We start from the raw sequence: 19,251 nt of genomic DNA on the forward strand, positions 1-19,251 counted from the left end.
CCTCCAAAAGGCTACTCACAAGTCAGTCAATTATGACAAGCTTAGAGAAATCACAAAGACATCCACTGAAAATCCCAGTGAGTTCCTAAACCACCTCTCTGAGGCTTTACATAAATACACACATATAGACCCAAACTCCCCTGCAGGCATGGTTCTGTTACACTCTCACTTTATTACCCAATCAGCCCCTGATATTTGAAAAAAGCTAAAAAACTTGAGGATGGTCCAAATACAACCCAGCGAGACCTCCTCAACGCTACTTTCAAGGTCTTTAACAATAGGGAGGAGGAGAAGAAGGATCAATACAAAAGAGATCAGGCCAAATACCAGCTCCTGGCTAATACTATCCTGGGTTCACATACTCCAAAGCCAGCTGCCTCTAGGGGCAAGCCACCTGGGAACTGCTTCAAATGCAGTCAACCAGGCCACTGGGCATGGGCCTGTCCTAACCCCAGACCCCATCCTGGGCCCTGTCCTCACTGCAAACAGACAAATCATTGGGGGGTTGACTGCCCCACTTACCAGAAAGGGAGTGGCCCAGTCCCCAACTCACAGCCTTTGGCTTCACAGCCATCCCTACTGGAGCTTCTTGGTTTTGCTCAGGAGGAGGACTGACGATGCCCAGGGCCCGAGGCCTGCACGAAGATCACCACGCATGAACCCAGGGTAACTTGCCTTGTAGCAGGTAAACTGATCTCTTTTGTCATCGATACAGGGGCCACTTACTCTACCCTTCCTGAATATGCAGGAACAACAACACCATCCTATATCACAATAGTAGGGGGTCATGGGATCAGAATACCACCCACGGATCACTCATCCCCTTTCCTGCACCCTACATCACACCCAATTCACAAAGAAATTTTTAATAATGCCTCAATGCCCAACCCCCTTACTGGAACGGGACATTCTTTCCAAACTCAGGGCTTCTCTTATCTCAAACACTTTTTTTTTTTCCTTTTTGTCTTTTTTCGTGACCAGTAACGGGATCGCAACCCTCGGTGTCGCGCCCGCACCGCGCTCAGCCAGTGAGCGGACCGGTCTCTATATGGGATCCGAACCCTCGGCAGGAGCGCTGCCACGCTCCCAAGTGCCGCACTCAACCGAGTGCGCCACCGGGCTGGCCCTTACCCCAAACACTTTATCTCCAACTATAATATTCCTGCTACAGGCTGCTCCAGACCTGGCCTCTAAGACCTCTACCTGCCCCTTTCCCCCAAACAAAGTTAATCCTTTGGTATGGGACACCTCTTCACCTTCCATCAAAAGTGCTTTTTTTTCCAACCCCTTACACCCCACCTGTCAAAACTTGTTTGCCTTCACTTGGACTGACCCTGATACATGTCATTCCCAACAACTCACCTGGACAGTACTGCCTCTGGGGTTTCAGGATAGCCCCACTTTTAGGCCAGGCCTTAGCTCAGGACTTATCTGAGCCTCCTCCAACCTCTAGTACTTTAACATCCCACAAAGCCCATTCATTTTCCTTTCTAGTAATTAAAAACTGCTCTCCTCACAGCCCCAGCTCTTCCTCTCCCAAACTTAACTCATCCTTTTATACAACATAATTGTGAAAAGGCTTTAGATTTCTTTCTCCATATTTCCCCCCACCCCATTATGCAGCCCCAAATCCTTTCGCTCTTGCAGGCCCGCTGCATGTCATTCATACAAAAGCTGCTCCAAGATTGGTCTCATCCTGCCACCTCCAGTGTTGACGACATCCTTGAGTGGGTAACTGAATAAGCCAGGCAGGGCGCCCTTTGCGACTATACCCCTGACGAGGTTACCCTCTATTCCTTTTCTTTTGGCTCCCTGACCCTCTGTATCCTTCCGCTGTTTTTTCTCCTATCTCAATGCTCCAACTCACCTGTAATATGGAGGTTCCAGGTCCGCAGGGCTGACGGGACAGTCCTCAATGAGTCAGACTGGTCCCCGAGAGACTCATCCGTCTCCATCCAGTTTGACACATGCTCTGCCATAAGCAGCAGCCCAACTTCCTTGGCATTCCTCACTGATTCCTGTGGGTCCCTTGACTGGGAACGGTCTTATATGACTGAACACAAGTAACTCTGCTTTAAATACCACCAACCATCTAGCTGCATAGACTCCTCCCAATATTACTGTCCCTACTGGTCCTGCCCCATGGCCTACATGGGATATAGTCAGTCTTGGCTCCAGCACCTTCCCGCTTCAGCTGTTTGTGGTAAGGGAACCTGTACTCCCATTAAGTTAAACATACCAGACCCTTCCCATTCCCGATGGAGTTCAGCCCAGTGCGCTGGACTCCGGCTTGATGGGTAGGGGTGGAACCCTGGTGGCCTTATCAGCATTTTTAATATTTCTATATTCCCAGGCCACCCACACTCAATTTAACATCCCTCACACTATCTTCCCCTATCACTCCACCACCATCACCTGTTGAGCAACTCCTAAATCTAACATACCTCTTTTTAACTTCCAACACTTCCACACTTTCCACCTCCCCTACATGCTGGCTCTATCTCCCACTTTGCAAGAAACTTTTTGTGGTCACTCCCCTCCCTGTCGATGCAGCCTACAATGTTTCTACAAATTTCATCTCATTGGGGACTGTCAGTGTTGTGCGGGGCCTGCCCACACTCTGCCTTACTAACACCACCAACACTACCACCAGCCATTGTAGCGCTACCACTCACTTACCCCCTCCTCATTCATGCCCTAAAATTGGGATATATTTCCTTTGTAAAACTACGTTATCCTGGGGCCAGCCCGGTGGCGCACTGCTACAGTGCGCTGCTTGGGAGCGCGGTGGCGCTCCCGCTGAGGGTTCGGATCCCACATATAGACCGGTTCCCGCTCACTGGCTGAGCGAGGGACGGGCGCAGCACTGAGGGTTGCGATCCCGTTGCTGGTCCCGGTCTGGTCCGGGCGGGACACTGAGGGTTGCGGCCCGTTGCCGGTACCAGTCCGGTCCGGGCGCGACACTGAGGGTTGCGGCCCGTTGCCGGTACCAGTCCGGTCCGGGCGCGACACTGAGGGTTGCGGCCCGTTGCCGGTACCAGTCCGGTCCGGGCGCGACACTGAGGGTTGCGGCCCGTTGCCGGTACCAGTCCGGTCCGGGCGCGACACTGAGGGTTGCGGCCCGTTGCCGGTACCAGTCCGGTCCGGGCGCGACACTGAGGGTTGCGGCCCGTTGCCGGTACCAGTCCGGTCCGGGCGCGACACTGAGGGTTGCGGCCCGTTGCCGGTACCAGTCCGGTCCGGGCGCGACACTGAGGGTTGCGGCCCGTTGCCGGTACCAGTCCGGTCCGGGCGCGACACTGAGGGTTGCGGCCCGTTGCCGGTACCAGTCCGGTCCGGGCGCGACACTGAGGGTTGCGGTCCGTTGCCGGACACGAAAAAAGACAAAAAGGAAAAACAAAAACAAAAACAAAAACTACGTTATCCCGTTGCCTGCACCCTAACGTGATTTCTTGCATATTCTTTTGGCTTGTCCCTGACATCACTGTCCTGACAGATGGAGAGATGGAGATGGGACTGGGACTAACTTTGGTCCCCCTCTCAGGAAGTGCCCCCCGCTCCTGTAGGGCACTAATTCTACCCTTTTAATTGCGGCAGGGATCCTTACTGCAACTGGGACTGGCGTAGCGGGCCTTGCTACCACCTCTTAATTCTATCAAAAACTCTCAGAAGAACTAAATCAAGACATGAACCAAGTGATAGATAGCATCTCCTCCCTCCAGCGACAGGTCCGCTCGCTCGCGACAGTTGCTTTACAGAACTGTTGGGCTCTTGATCTCCTTACAGCCAAGAAGGGAGGCACCTGCTTCTTCTTGGGGGAGGAGTGCTGTTATTATGTAAATGAGTCTAGGGTGATCCAAAACAACTTAAAACATCTAAAAGCAAGCGCCGAGTTGCAAGACACAAATACACCTTGGGGGCAGCCCCAGCTTTTAACCCCTTGGCTACCCTGGCTTATGCCCCTACTCAGACGCCTAACTGTGCTGGGACTCATCCTACTTTTTGGTCCCTGTCTCTTTTGGTGTTTCTCTAATTTCTTGCATGAATGTATGCAAGCCTTTACCAACCAAAAGATCACTGAACTCCATGGGAGGAGGATATCAGCCCCTCAGAATCAGCAGCCCTTCCCCGGAAGAATACAGCCTCCCAACACAAAACCGACACCCCACCACATAATTTTTCCTTCTTTTCAAAGATCTCTGTCCATTCTCAGCAGGAAATAGCTTCAGAAGAAAGAGACCTCTGTCCCTTTTCCCCTCTCCTTATACTTAAAAGGCGGGAATGATAGGTTTTGAACATAACCAGTGCCATTTTAGGCAAGGTCAAGTACAAAATGGCTGCCAGCCCCCACCCTCTTTTCCTTACGAGAAGCATCTCGACTTCTGTGAAATAGAAACCCTTTTTGCCTTCCACACAGGCACAATTTTCCACCCCGGTTGCATCAGCCAGGTGGAGCTTCTGCACTAGTGTAATGCTCCTCCTCAATTGCATCAGCCAGCCCTGGCGCCCTACAGCCTATATAAGCTCTCCCATCCAGATGCCTGGTGCTGCTCTCTACTTTGAGGGCAGCCCCAGCTACTGCTCTCCATTTTGAGTGCAGCCCCATAGATTCCTTTTCTTTAATAAACCTTGATCAGTACCCAGTGTTTCGGCTTGCTTTATTTCAGCAGTAGTTCCCAATCCTGGTGAACACAAGATTAACAATGACAATAACAACAACAAACCACTGCGCAAGTCTCACCGAGTCAGAATCTCTGCGGGTGGGAACATCCATATTTTAAAACCTTCCCAGAGAGACCCACTAGGCCCAGATAAGGTATCAGTAACTGCAGAATCTGTGTGGGCAAGGACACAGAGCTTGCAGTGACAGGTCTGGGTTTGTGTCTTGATTCTGCCACTTCTCAGCTATTGACCTTGGAAAGCCCATGAACTTTTCTAAGCATCCATCTCCTCAGCTCCCTAAAAAGAGGATGGCATTGGAACTTGCCCCAAGGTCTGCTGTGAGGACAGAGGAGCAGAGTCACAGAGGAGCCAAGCCCACGCCTGGTCCCTGGGGTGGGTGCTCAAAACATGTCAGCAGCCACTCACAGTGGCGTTTCAGTTCTGTGGGGTGGGGACTTTGTTGCACTCACCCACTGTTTCCCCGGCATCTAAGACCATGCCTGGCACATAGCCGGTACTCAGTAAAAAAATGGCTGTTTGAACAAATCATCATTATGGAGCTGAGAGTCTGACCTTCCTACACTCCCGGTTGGGCTGGGGTGGCCCATCCAGAAGGGAAGACCATGCAGCAGAGAGCGGGCTCTCCAGAGGGCAGATCCACGTGCAGAAAGGGCATCGCTACCGTGCCCAGCCAGACTCACCTACTGCCCCCAGGACTTTAAATGCTGACTATGTTTCTCTTCCCACAACACCCCACACTCCCAATTCTGAAGTGTGAGCTGGGACCATACATAGTCTAGACTCTGCCTTGGGTTTCCAGACCTGGTGCCATCCTCGGCGCTGGACTTTGGTGGGGGCTGTCCGTGAATTGCGTCTTAAGGCTTCTTCGGCTTCTCGAAACAGGGTCCTTTGTCCACAATCTGCACCAGAGATGAGGGAAGGAGGCTGGTGAAGTGCTGATGACAAGCTCAGACTGATGGGTTGCTTTGTAACTTATATCTAAAATGCATGTCATTGTGTCCAAAGTCTTGAGTATGAGGACATTCACTGCAGTGCTGTTTGTAGCAGCAAGACAACAGAAAACAAGCTAAAAGCTCAGCAAAAAGGGAATGTGTAAATAAGTCACAGTACATCCACACCATGGAATAATGTGTATAGTGTACAGACAAATCAGGAAGATCTATACATACAAAGAACAATCTCCAAAATATAGAAGCAAGGTACAGGAAACATCCAATATGTCACCATTTGTGTAAAAGAGGGCAGAGGAGAGATATTTGTTAAATGAATGAATGTACTCCAAGTACAGAGAATCCTGTTATCTGCTCTTCCTTGAAACCTGGACCAGGAAAGGCCTAATTCTACTAACTAGCAGCAGGTCTGCCCTGCCTCCTCCACCGGGAAATGTAGGAGAGCCACTGGTTTCTCTCTTTGCCCTGGGGGCTAGGAAGCTCCTGCAAACTCCCTGTTGAACATCAGTGGCTCTCCTAGGGGAATATTTTGGGACATCACTTTTTCCTCTATCTCTTTATTGTTGTTTTGACTCTTATGTGTGTACGAATGGCTTGGGAACCTTACCAGACCTGTTAGGCAATGACTTAGAATGACACAAATCCAGGTTGTTATGTGCCAGACACTTTACATGTATGTCACTTAATCTTCCTGGCAAGCCTGCAAGGTGGGTATAATTATTCCCATTTTACAGAAGAGGAAACTGAGGGTCAGACAGGTCTCAATGGCCTCTTGATTTCAAAGCTAGAGTAGCAGAGCAGGGTACTTTCAAATCCAGCTTGGTCTCATCTAAGCCCTCTTCTTGAAACTCAGTAGCACACTGGCCTCTCAGGCAAAGCAGCCTGTCTTGAACGGCACTCTGGCACCCTGGGTACAGCCACCTTCATTGGTGCCATTTCAAAGATGAGCAAACATAGGCACAGAGTGGCTTCCTCAGAGTAACACGGCCAAATTAGGAGCCGACTCCACCTGCTCTGCCACTTCATTCATTCAACTACTGCATCATTCTGGAGCTTATACTGGGCCAGAACTTGGGGTGGGTGCTTTTCTTTACATTCACATGCTTCCTGTGCTTTTCTCATAAGGCACGTGAAATCTGTTTAAAGTAGGCACGGTATGGATTAACAATGCAGAAATGCATGATGGAATTAAATATTGCACAGGGGTTAGATTCTAAAGTTAAGACATATCAAGTGAAAATCGGGTATAATCAAAATTACCCCAAATATATCCTTAAATTGCTGATACTTGGGACCCAGGAAACGTAAAAACTAGGAATGAACTGCTCTGGCCACCTTTGCTCTGGGCAAGTGGAGGCCAAGACTAGAATAAAAAAGTACAAGGGCACTTCAAAAAGTTTGTGGAAAGATAGAAGTAAAAGATAATATGAATCTTTCCATGAATATTTTGAAGTCCCCTTGTATTTCTTTTTAGAACTCTCATGCTCTCTCTTTCTGGTTAAGTGGGCATACAATAAATAGCTATGTGCTGGTGAGTTCGTGTACGCAGGATGTGGTTCCACAGTCCCTAATTAATTTTAATTAGCAGAGCTATTGCTTGGCCTGGAAGGGCCTGTGCTCACCGTGTGTCCCCTCAGCGTGAGAGGCACTTCTGGAGAAGTCAGAGGGAATGGCTTTCCGTGGTGATGTCTTCAGCTCAGAATTGGCCCCGTTGACATAGACGGAGAAACCTTGCTCCAAGTGCTCCAGTCTCAATTGCATAGGGTCCTTGGCTTTCAAATGCTTTAATATCCTGGAAGACAAATGATCGCTTGCTCCTCATCATGGAAGAGTCTGGGCCACCACCACCCCCAAGCCAGGAGTGAACTGCTGTTCCTATAGCGAAGCGGCTCTAATCAGAGGCTGGGTGGCATGTGCCCAGCTGTTTGTCTACAAACAGCCCATAAGAGGCCCATTACGCACATGGAGAAGCAGCGAGGGGGAGACTGTTTTGGACCCTGCAGGGAAGTTTCTGCTCTCGTTCTGAGGCTCAAATGCATGTCACCAAAAATGAATGCACAGGGTCCCTTCCCCGTGGAGGCCAGGGCGGAAAGGAGGCGTGCACACACTGCTACCATGCAGGTTTCCAGAGACGGTCACAATTTTATGCAATTTTACTTTGTGTGGAGAGCGACCCTGTGTCTGTAACAAAAAGTGTTTCGGGATCTAAAGCTCTGTGAGAGAGGTTTCATATAACATATCTACAAATCAGAAAATCCTTCATCAGATGGGTGGACTCATGTTTTGCTTCAGTGAATATATGTCTTCTCAAACACATCTTTGATATTTCAAATGCCATCATTTCGTATTCTGATGCGGTTAAAAAATGCATCAATGCAGGTGTTTGTTTAAGATTAATGATATGCTATCACAGCCTTTGGCTAGAAGGGTCTTCGCATGAGCGTGGCCAGGTCTCTAGTTCAGCTTTCACTAAAGCCCAACCTCACACCCCAAGCTGGGTTCCTTCCCCACTCCTGATGGTGCACTGCCACAAACTGTGTGCACTGTCCCTTCAGCCTCCCTCCAGAACTGCTTCTGTTTGACTCAAGCCTCTCCAGTGTCTTTATAAAAATCTTCGCCTTTATAAAAACCCCATATCAACTAGATTTATAAAGACAACCAACAAACATGGCAATGGAGGTGCATCTTCTTTAGTAAGTAAGTACCTACCTACTGAATTAGCAGAATTTAAATTTTTAAAAATAACAGTAATTACATAAAAGGTCTGTACTAGGCGCCAAACTCTGTTCTAAATACATACACAGTCAATTCTCGTTATTCAGATAGCTATTTTCCAGAAAGTCACCATGAACATTGAACTAGCTAATACTGAACCACTGCTCCTAGGGGAAATATAGGATTAGGTTCCTGCGAGTCTCTGGTCACAGAATTTTCATTAACCAATGAACACACAGCCTTGTTCTATGTGTGTTTCTGTTTAAAGATGCCTCATTACCGTGTTGATTATTCACACTGAACTCACAGCCAACAGCACTCCAACTCATGCCTGAACAAAGCGTATCTAACATGCGCATTTTCGTCTTAAGGCACACTGCAGTCCTCTTGCACTTAGGAATACCATATGCCATTGCTGTACTATGTTTGGGAGCCGGTTTAAACAGCAAAATCACCAACAAAAAGCACAAAAATGCAAAAACCATGCTACTACATATACTGCAACGAGGACACTTTTTACAGTAGGGGAGCTGAAGCAAGAAGGCAGTGTTGCATTGTTCCACCTCAGCTAGGAATGTGTCAGGTGGCCAAAATTTTGCTCCACTCTGCATATGTCCGTGAATGACCACAAAAGCACAAGTATTAATTGTGGGATTCTGGATACATTCTAGCGAGTAGACAAATCCACAGATACAGAACCTGAGAGTAAAGAGATCAACCGTATTAGAACATTCATCTTCACAACCCCATAGGGTAATAATGTTTACTATCCTCATTTAATAGGTAAGGAAACTGAGGCACAGAGAGGGTAAGTAACTTGCCCAAGATCACACAGCTAGTTCGTGGCAGGGCTAGATACAAATTTAGGCAATTTGGCTCCAGAGTCTTTACCACAGCAACAACAACTTCTAAAGCTAGCAAGATAAGGTTGAAATTGGCAATCTTAGATCTTGTTGGTAGCTCACAGAACCTTCTCGGAAGTAATATGAATATATAGAAAATGCCCTATGCTTGGTTTTTGCCTGGGGAAGTGGAAGCTGGGATATTATGCAGTTGCTGTGATTATGAAGACTGTAGAATCATGGGGGTTTGTTTGTGATCTGTTGAGCGGGAGTGAGAAAAGCAAAGTAAAAACTGTGCAAGGGCCGGCCCATGGCTCACTCGGGAGAGTGCAGTGCTGATAACAACAAGGCCGTGGGTTCAGATCCTATATAGGGATGGCTGGTTAGCTCACTGGCTGAGCGTGGTGCTGACAACACCAAGCCAAGGGTTAAGATCCCCTTACCAGTCATCTTTAAAAAAAAAAAAACAAAATAAACCCTGTGTACATGTGGTACATGCTAAGCTGGAAAATATTGTGTGTGTGGACCCAGAGTGGAAGGTGATAAATGTAAAACTGAAATCGGCTGTCAAGGGAAGGCAATGGCATTATGGCTGATTTCTTTGTTTGCTTTTTAAGTGTTTCTTTAGCAGCTGATACATCCGTCCTTTCAATAATCATGGCAGGAACATTTATTACAGACTGCTTATCTCTTGCCAGCCTTGGAAGCCTGGGAGATGCCTGATTGTTAGGCAACAACGTAAAACAGAAGGAAAACACAAGTAACTAAGAGACAATTTTCCAAACACGGCAATAGCTATGCTCGCCAGAGCCAACAATCAAGGATGCTGTGGGTCCGAGCAGTCCCCGGGGAGAAAGCGGAGCCAGGGTCCCGGGAGGCCCCACAGCAGAGCAGAGCAGAGCAGGGCAGGAATCTGATCACCCAGGCACAGAGCCTGCCTCAGCTTCTACCCTAGAGCCTGCCCTCCCTGTCTCCTGATGCCATATTAATGGCTATGGCACCCGATACCCAGGATCAGGCTGGCACTCCGCGTGTGCCTCTCCTTAAGCAGAATGATTTATGAAAAAGTGGATTTATGAAACTGATAAATTGGGAGATAATTATTCCAGCTGGGAAAGGAATTGCTAAAGGAACTCCCCTACTGCAGCTGAGCGTGTCAGTAATATTCGGGTGGCTTCAAAGAAAAGTGTTATTTTTTTAATCGATAGCCTACTTTGCATAAAAAGCTGTCCTAGGTGCAGAGGATTCAGATAAATCAGATTCAGTTCCTGCCCTATGTAAAATTGAGCCCTGCCCACCTGCGGCCCCGCCACCCTCCATTCTCTGACGGGTTTTGTTTTTTTCAAGATGCATGTCTCACTGCCTGATGTTATGTTGTGGATTTATCTGTGTATCTGTCTATCCTCCCTCCCTCCCCACTGGAAGCTGACTCCCGGGCACAGGCATTGTCCTGTAGGCCACGGTGCCTGTTGCGTGAGAAGAACAATGAGGAATGCTCTCCATGCCTATTTCTGGAACAAGGGGCCCCAGGGAACTCAAGGTCTAGCAGGGGACAGGCTGAATGTCCTAATGCTTGCACCTGCCACTTACCTGATGCACATCACAGCCACCATTTCCATCTTATCCTTGTAGTGACTTTTGGGGTCATCTGTACAAAGAGCTCTTTTGCCCAGGTAAGGAAGAGGAGAGATGGCAAGTTAAGAGCAGGCTGTCACGGGGGAGTGTTACTGGGCACCTGACACGGTTGAGGCTGGGGTGGTTGGGGGACTCTTCTCCTCATGGGCCACCAAAGCAGGGACCTAGATGGTGGGGACTTAGTGAGTACAAAGGGTGAGCAAGTGTGTTTGTTGCCCATAGGACAGTGGCCTTACTGTGACTGGGCTTAGGACTGAGCCGTGTGGCTGCTGTGGGACTGTGAGCTAGCCACATGGTTCCTCCAGACCTCAGTTATCCCAAGGGTCAAATGAGGTATTCTCTAGGCCATTCAAGGATTATCTGGGTGCCAGCTGGGGCAGAAGAGGAGGAAGAGGAGGAGGAGGAGGAGGAGGAATAGGAGGAAGAGGAGTGCTGTCTTCGATGGTGGGCTTTCTGTGGGCCTTCAAGTACCTTGTCTTACATCATCCTTCAGTGGCCCTGGGATTTAGGTTCTATCATGGCCCTGTTTTATAGATGAACTTGCCCGAGGCCAGAGAGTCAAGGAAGCAGCCAAGCTAGGACTTGCATGCCGGTCCATGGGGCTCCAGAGCCTGTGTCCCCACCTACCCCGTTCTAGTGTTTCTTGCCCCCAACACGAGGCACCATGCAACAGGGGCTCTGAGCAAGGAGAGCTCAGAGGAGGGAGCAATGGCTCCCAGCTGGGGGATGCTTGGAGGCAGTGGCCTTTGAGTCCAGCCTCGAGGGACAAAGAGATTCTGTCATTTCATTTACCAGAACCTAAGCGGCTACAGGGGCTCAGTACTGGAGGCTCTGCCATTTCCCCAGCTTGCAAGACCTTGGGCAAGTCCCTAAACCTCCCCAGGGCCTGTTTCCTTTCTGTAAAATAAGACTAGGAATGCCTATACCACCACGGGCTGTCCTGAGGACAAGATGGGATATGGGATGAAAGCCCCGGTTCAGAGACCAGCCCATGCGAGGCCCCCAGTGATGCTGGTCCTCTCCTGCCTTTTTCTGCCTGGATCTCCTCCTGGGGCATGTTTTGCCCTAAGTTTCCCCCAAACAACCTTTATGAGGCCCAAACAATGTCCTGTTGCTGCTTTCTTGTACCCGATGAACAGATCTGCATCCACCCTCCAGTCTATAAGTTTACATTACAGCCCCTTCCTGCTGCCATCTCTTCAGATGCAAGGGCCCTAATCTTTTCAGTTGGTCCTCGTGTCTCAGCCCTTTGATGGCTCTGCTTGCTCTTCTGCAGACTTTGTTGGGAGTGATTATGTCTTTCATGAGGCTGAGTGACCAGCATCCCTAAGAGTCCAGTGGGAGGTGGAGGGAGGGTTTGTGCAGGGGTGAAGCAGCACTGTAAAGTCTCCAGAGTCTCCCCCTCTCCTCCCTTCCCTGGTTCTTTCTTGGAGCACATGGTCGCTTTCTGCTTCTTCTGGCATAGTTAGAGGTGGCTTTGTGCTCACCCTGCCACTACCCAGGGAGTTCTGCAAGGGTGAGGGCTGTGCAGTGCCACCTGTTCTTTCTGCCTGCTTGGCAACTCTCCCCCCTCTCCCAAACAGGGCTCCACGAACTTCCTTTGGGGACGGCTCATTCCTTCTCTTACTCCATGTGGCCTGGGGGGACTGCTGCACTGCCCAATTTAGTGGGGTGGCCAAGTGGCCAGTAGGGCTATACCACCTCATCAAACACAGGGAGGGATTGGCTTGGGATGGGAATGGGGTCCAAGCCAGGTCAGTGAGCGCCTTCTTCAGCACTTTTGGAGAAGTACTAGGAAAGAAATGCTCTCTTCCATTTGAGGTAGGATATCAGTAGGAGCTGTACTGGTCATCATGAGGGCAGTACCTGCCTGAGAATGATTCCAATATGGGGAAACAGAGGTAAGAGATGAAGAATGGCTGATTCGGTGACATCATTTAAGCTCCTGGATCCAGCTATGCCTAAAGCCAGAGTATCATGCTGGGTTTCTTAATTCCATAAACTGATAACATTTCCTAGTTGCTTAAGCCCATTTACCTTAGGCTTCTGTCCCTTAAAAGCAAAGGAGCACTAACTGACAAAGTCTGTCTTCCTCCACACAATGTTCCCCTTTGCACCAGTGATAATAAGATGAAATCCTGCTGAATGGATTACAAACAGCATCCCCCAGCACCTTATGGACAGCTGTGTTCTGGGCAGATTTCTGCTAAGAACTCACTCCAAAGACTGCACACCCCCTCTTGAGTGACAGGCAACCCAGAGGAGTTTTCATCTCCTTTGATGCCCAGGGTCAAGCTCAGAGGCTGGTTTTCTAACTGGTCACATAACCAGGTTTCCAAGTAAATTACAGCTTATTCCCACAAAAGCACTCCTTAGTGAATTTAGGGCCAGTGGCAACCCTGGTAGGTTTCTTTCCTCTTGATTATTTATGACAACATCAAATAAAATGTAAATACAGCACAGTCCAGCTCCACCTTCCTGGCTGTGGGACCTTGGGCAAGTTGCTCACTGGTCTGGATCTCCACTTCCTTGCCTGTAAAATGGGTGCAAAAACTCTCTCTGCCTCACTGGAAGTGTGCAGATTAAATGAAATGATGGGTGAGGAGCCTGGCAGATGGCTGGCACTCTGAAAAAAGGTGCCTTTGAATCTTGACCAGACTTTAGCCTGAGAGCATTCTGTTCCTCACAGGTCTCCCCGTTTGAAGGTGTTTCTTTCCAGCTCTACCTTCAAATTTCCCATCATCAAGACAGCTCCCTCTTGGTGATGACATGTCCACCCAAATTTTATGGCAACTCAGTTTTGATATATTTTTTAATTGCCTCATTGCTGCAACCTTGTCTCTGGAAATTCTCATACATGCAATCACCGGTACCTCTTTGATCACACACTTATTGATCCCCCAATTAATGAGAAACAATTTGTTCATAAGGAACTATGACGCGTTCTCTCCCCCAGACAACTCACATGTGGATGACTAAATAATCACTCAGATGTTTGGTGGCACCATCAGCCTGCCAGAAACTGAATAAAAACATCCTGCTCTGGGGCATTAATGATGATGAAAACCCATGTTGGTCTAATCAGCATAAGCCTTTTGCTATTCTAGTGTGAGGTCGATGTGGGGAGGGATGGAGCGCAGCGCAGAGTGGCTCGGCACAGAGGACATGGTCCTGGCCCTTCTAGCTGGTCCCGGAGAGTTTATCTATTCAGAAGTTCTCCATGAGGGAGGTGTTGCCTCGCTAGAGGGTATCTGGAAATGTAGGAGGGTGTTGTTGTTACAGACAATGGGGGTCTTAATGAAATTTAGTAAAGGGTCTGGTAGGCAGAGATACTAAACTCCTACAATGCATGGGACTATGCTGTACATAAAAACTTGTCCCATGTAACATGCCACCAGGAATCCAGTCAGTCAGAGGAAGGGAGAATCCACAGTCAGGATGACACCCTCCAGACTCTTGTCTGCAAGACCCTAAGCCCACTCCCATAACACAAAGGCCCAAGTAAGTACCCTCTCCTTTCTTTCCCCTCTTGCAGATGAGTTTTGTGGGTCTACAGTGTTCTTTGTTTTGTACTTTAATTTGAATTCATTACCAATATTTTAAAACACAGGCAATTTGCCAACACAAATCCAGATTTCCAGCTTCTCTGGCAAACTTGGAGGATCTGGACCCTGGGGCCTGTGATCCCACAAACAATAGATATGAAAGTTCCAGGTGCTCTCTGTCCCCACTGAGCTGGTTTCATTCACTGCCTGGCCCCTCCAAGCATCTGAGTTTGCAAATCCAGCTTACTGCAAGGTTTGAGGCCTGAAGAGAAACCACAGTGAGCTGAAAATGAGCTTCCTCAGCCTTACAAAGGAACCTAGGAGATGACACCTCTTTCAAACCAGACCATGCTGCTTTGACCTTGATCACTAAACACTGCACCTTCTGCAGGTTTTTTCAAGAACCAGCACTTCAGAGACAAAATGTGTCTTAACCCCAAATGACATATAGACCGACTTCAAACATAAATGTAAAATGACTGCATCTTTACATAACATAGCATGATTATAGGCTCAGATTTCAGGGGACTGTCAAAGCCTGTAAGATCGGAGACAGGGCTAGCCAGGTGACTACTGCGCAGGCCCTGCCAAATTTGAGCTTTTCATGACAATCCTACCTTCTCCCAGAACAGAAACAGGGAGGCAAGAGGCGGGACTTACACATCGAACAGTTTGCTACAGCTCAATCAAAAGATGCAATTAAACCAGTGAATGGAGAAATAGGAGCCGGGATTGCAGATGATATCCTAAGCCTCTGAGTGGAGGGTGGCTCTGCATCCCATTTCTATGTGAAACAGGGCCTGCATGCTGTTAATAAATCTAAACAGATTTGTATTTGGCTGATATTAAGGACTACCATCGAACGGCTTCATCTTACCGGTTCCTCTGCTGAAGCAATATTAAATACTCATCATGTTTCTCATCAAAGTCTGTCACCATGTCCTTAGTGTAACCCTGAAATGAAGAAACAGAGCAGTGTGACATAGGAATGCAGAGAAGCATTTGCTGAGAGCCAGGGTGCTGCACACGCCAGCTCAGGAGGCCGAGAGGTGGAGGCTGACCTTGACGAAGGCCCAGCTCCCTGGGCGCGTCACTCTGGTGACCCAGAGCCCCAGAGACTGTCTGTTAGACACACACAACTTTAATAATCTACACAAAGGAGAAGGTTGATTCCCCAGTCTTGCTACTGTTCATTCTCCTGTGGCCTGTAAAATCAAGAGCTCTGACAAGATTTAGGCTTTACTGTTTTCTCAACACCCATTATTTAGTTATCTCAACTGTCATAATCAGATTCAACCCAACTCTAAAAGAGGATCTTGTTTTGCCCTTGCCGCTGCAGGAGAAATGCGTGTCTACTATAAACAATACGGCCATTATGGAAATGTGTGACCCAGCGAGTGAAGCTGAAGCCCCTCTGGAAGGGACATTCATGCTTCTGTGCCTCCTCTTTTGGCAACAGGGCTCTGGGCTTCCTGTGGGGACCACTCGGCCCTTTCTTTTGGTTCACCGGTTTCCTTAGAAGCCCTTGAAAGTTCCTTTTTTCTCCTCTTGGGTCACATGGCCTTGGCCTTGCCAATCAACATAGTGCTTCTCCCAGCCACAGTGATTCACTGGTTTAGGGATCAGCCAGGACCCAAGTCAGCCCTGGGGCTTTGCCGATACACTTGGGGAAGAGATGCTCTCTTTCCACTGGGGTGCTGAGCCGATGAGATGAAAGCCTAGAACTGCCAGGGAATGAAGCTGATAAAAAAGACATCAGTGATAACACCAAGGTGAAGGGTTTGGATCCCTCTACCGGCCAGCCGCCAAACAGTGGTGATGATGATGATGATAACGATAATAATAACAATAATAATGAAAAGACAGCTGATTCAAGAGACAGAGAGAGAGACAAGTTTCCAATGATGTAATTTCAGTCCCTGGATCCACCCATGCCTGAAGAAGTATCTGGACAATTACATTATTGCTTTAGAAGTTTCAGCTGAGTTTCTGTGATCTCCAGCTAAAAAAAATTTTAAGTAATATACTATAACCTGACCATAGGGATAATCCCTATCATAATTTAGTGCAGCTTTATGGAGGAACAATTAATGTATAATAAACGGCACATATTTAAAGTGACATATGCATCTACCAGTAAAACCCCTATTATAATTTGATTTATAATCCTCTGGATGTGTTTCTTTGTTCATAATGTACCTAGATACATATCTACAAACACAGACACACATATTCTTTGAAACAAAAATGGGAGCACACTACAAACAATGCTTTGTGATTTGCTGTTTCTTAAATAACTTTTTGCCAAGGAATGGATTAGAGATACAGTATCAACTTGGTTCGTACTGGTCACAAGTTACAGCAAGTTACAGAGATTAATTTTTAAATGGCAAGTAGGACATTTGTAAGAGAAATGCAATTTGTGTGGGAATCCTAATGATTATCATGGGAAGAAGAGAGAGAAAAAAAGAATCTCCATCATTCTCTTAACTTCTCAAAATCTGGCTTTAACCCCATTATTCTACCAGAACCCTACCCAAGGGTGACCTGGGACCATCTTAATTAAAAATAATAGCTCTTCTCCTCTTCAACCTTTCAAAAGCTCTGGGCCATGGGGACCTGCTGACCACCCCTTCCTCCCACCCCAGATTCTCTTCCTTGGTGCCTGCAGTTCCCTCACAGCCTTCTGCCTGTGCCTCCTCGGGCTACCCTTCCTCATTTTTTCTCAGTTGTGGATAGTCAGGGTCAGTCTGTCTGTCTGTCTGTCTGACTTGCCTTGGGTCTCTCCCTCTACCTTCACTTCTTCCTCCGATTACAAGGAAGTGGGGCCCTCTGGATGGGGAGCCCAGGCAGTCACTCCTAGTCCAGGACTGGCAGCCCACTCCCCTTTCTCCTCCTTTCCCCCTTAGGATCCCAGGTGGTTGCCACATGCTTACCTCTTCCCCTGTCACCCCTACTTTTCCTTCCTGATTCCTCTCTCTCTAGAACCACTTGGGAACAGGCTGCAGTGCCCTGATCGTCTCCTACCCTGATGTCTCTGAAACCTCTGGGTTTTACTGGGGATTTTGACTAGCTAATCTGACCCATCAGGAAGTAAGCAATAATAAGAAAGGGTGATATTATAAAATTATAAGAGATTAAGAAGACAAACTAACAATAGCTTTCCCTATTCTCTTATTTCCCTGGCTTCCTGAGATGCCCACAGAGGTTACTCTGTCCTCCCCTGGGACTGAGTCCTGCCTCACCCTGGTGCCAGGGAAGCACATGAGATCTCAGCCCTTGGGGGAGCTGGTTTGCAGAATACTGGGTCTGGGGAGGATTCTTGGTTCCTTCCAGAATAACAACATGTGTATTGTGCTAATGGTTTATGCGGCATTTCCATATATACGATTCTGTTTTGATCTTCACAGCAGCCCTTGAAGTGGTTATTAGTACCCCATTTAAGATACAAGGACCCATCCCATGCATCTTCCCGGAACGCGGTCCTACTCCATGGCAATTTACATAACTATTTTGAAATATTAAATTGACCACTGGTATATTAGGCTGTGGAATGAAACATTTGATGACATTTTAGATGAAATGTGGGACTTCAAAGAGATTGTAGCTTGTGCTGGGCCACCCTGGGCTCTCACCTCAAGCCCTCTGAGGAATGCGACTCTTCTCTGCCAGGAGGGAGGTCATAGAAAGACTTGAAGACCATGGGCATCCATCCAGCCCTACTTCTCACCAGCCCTGTGCTTCTCAAAAGCTGCTGTGTACACAGATCACCTGGGAACTGTGGTGATGCAGATTCTGACTCGATAGGACTCGAGGAGCCCAAGTCTGCACTTCTAATGAGCTCCTGGGTAATGCCATGGACCACACTTTGAGTAGCAAGGCGTAAGACTTGACACTCCTCATGATACCCCCACCTCCAATCAGATTGTCTCTGAGCTTGGGCTGGGAAGAACATGAGCTGTGGAGTCAGGCCTGGTTCCAGGTCACAATACTGCCACTTAATTTCTTTATGTGTAAAAGGAGGCAATGACAGTACCTGCCTGCTTGGACTTTCCTTTCTTCTATCAAGGGTTAAATGTGGGCTGGATGCAACAACCATGGAAAGGACTTAGCACAGTTCCTGGCACTTATGAAGTTCTCAGTGAACATGAGTTACATCTGCATTTATACAACTCCTTTTTTTTTTTTTTTCTGCATCTGTCTGATATGCAGAACCGAACCCTTGACCTTGGTGTTACAAGGTCATGCTCTAACCAGCTGAGCAACCGGCCAGCCCCAGAACTCCACTCCTGAAATAGCACTCTCCTAGCCCTCCACACTCCCACCCCATGCTCACTTCTAACCTGATGCCTTAATCATTCTATTCCCTGTTCCAGAATCCACCCATCCTCCTCCAGCCTCCACTCAAAGACTTTCGAGGCCCAGCTCAGTTCCCAAAGTCCCCATGAAGCCCTCCCTTGCCATTCTCATGCCCACTCACTTTGGATCCTTCTGAAACCCTGCAATTAGTATTAAATTATATACAATACAGTGCAAAATACTATATAATTAAGTGCTGAACTGTTAGCATTTAACTATATATACTTACTGCTCACTAATTATCTGGGGATTTGGAGACTTGGGGGTGAGCCCTCAACTCTGCTATTGGCTTCCTCTGAGCCTCAGTTTCCTCATCTGTAAAAAGGGCATAATAAGGTCTAACTCCCAGGGCTGCTATAGAGATTAACTAGGATAAAAGTGGAAGTAATTTAGGATCCTTATCTTTCTTGTTCTTCTTCTTGATTCCCCAGTCGATTATAAATTCCTGGAGGGCAAACCCACAGCATGAGGAGGGAGAAGAAACATGGCATGTGAGGCTGGAGTCCTGGGCTCCACCACGAG

The 19,251-nt window shown here is 48.0% G+C and overlaps 1 protein-coding gene across 1 annotated transcript in view; it reads right to left on the reverse strand.

Annotated features, from left to right (window-relative positions):
- The window catches only part of KIAA0556 (KIAA0556 ortholog), a 171,901-nt gene that overhangs the window by 126,668 nt on the left and 25,982 nt on the right, over positions 1–19,251 (reverse strand). The window contains exons 3-5 of the mRNA XM_008566623.1: positions 15,248–15,324; positions 7,256–7,425; positions 5,485–5,582 (exon numbers count right to left, since the gene is read on the reverse strand). Of these exons, the coding sequence (XP_008564845.1) occupies positions 5,485–5,582; positions 7,256–7,425; positions 15,248–15,324 (345 nt within the window). The remainder of the gene's footprint in view (positions 1–5,484; positions 5,583–7,255; positions 7,426–15,247; positions 15,325–19,251) is intronic.

This window comes from Galeopterus variegatus, unplaced genomic scaffold, assembly GCF_000696425.1.
Source record: "Galeopterus variegatus unplaced genomic scaffold, G_variegatus-3.0.2 Scaffold256, whole genome shotgun sequence".
Classification (NCBI taxonomy): Eukaryota; Metazoa; Chordata; class Mammalia; order Dermoptera; family Cynocephalidae; genus Galeopterus; species Galeopterus variegatus.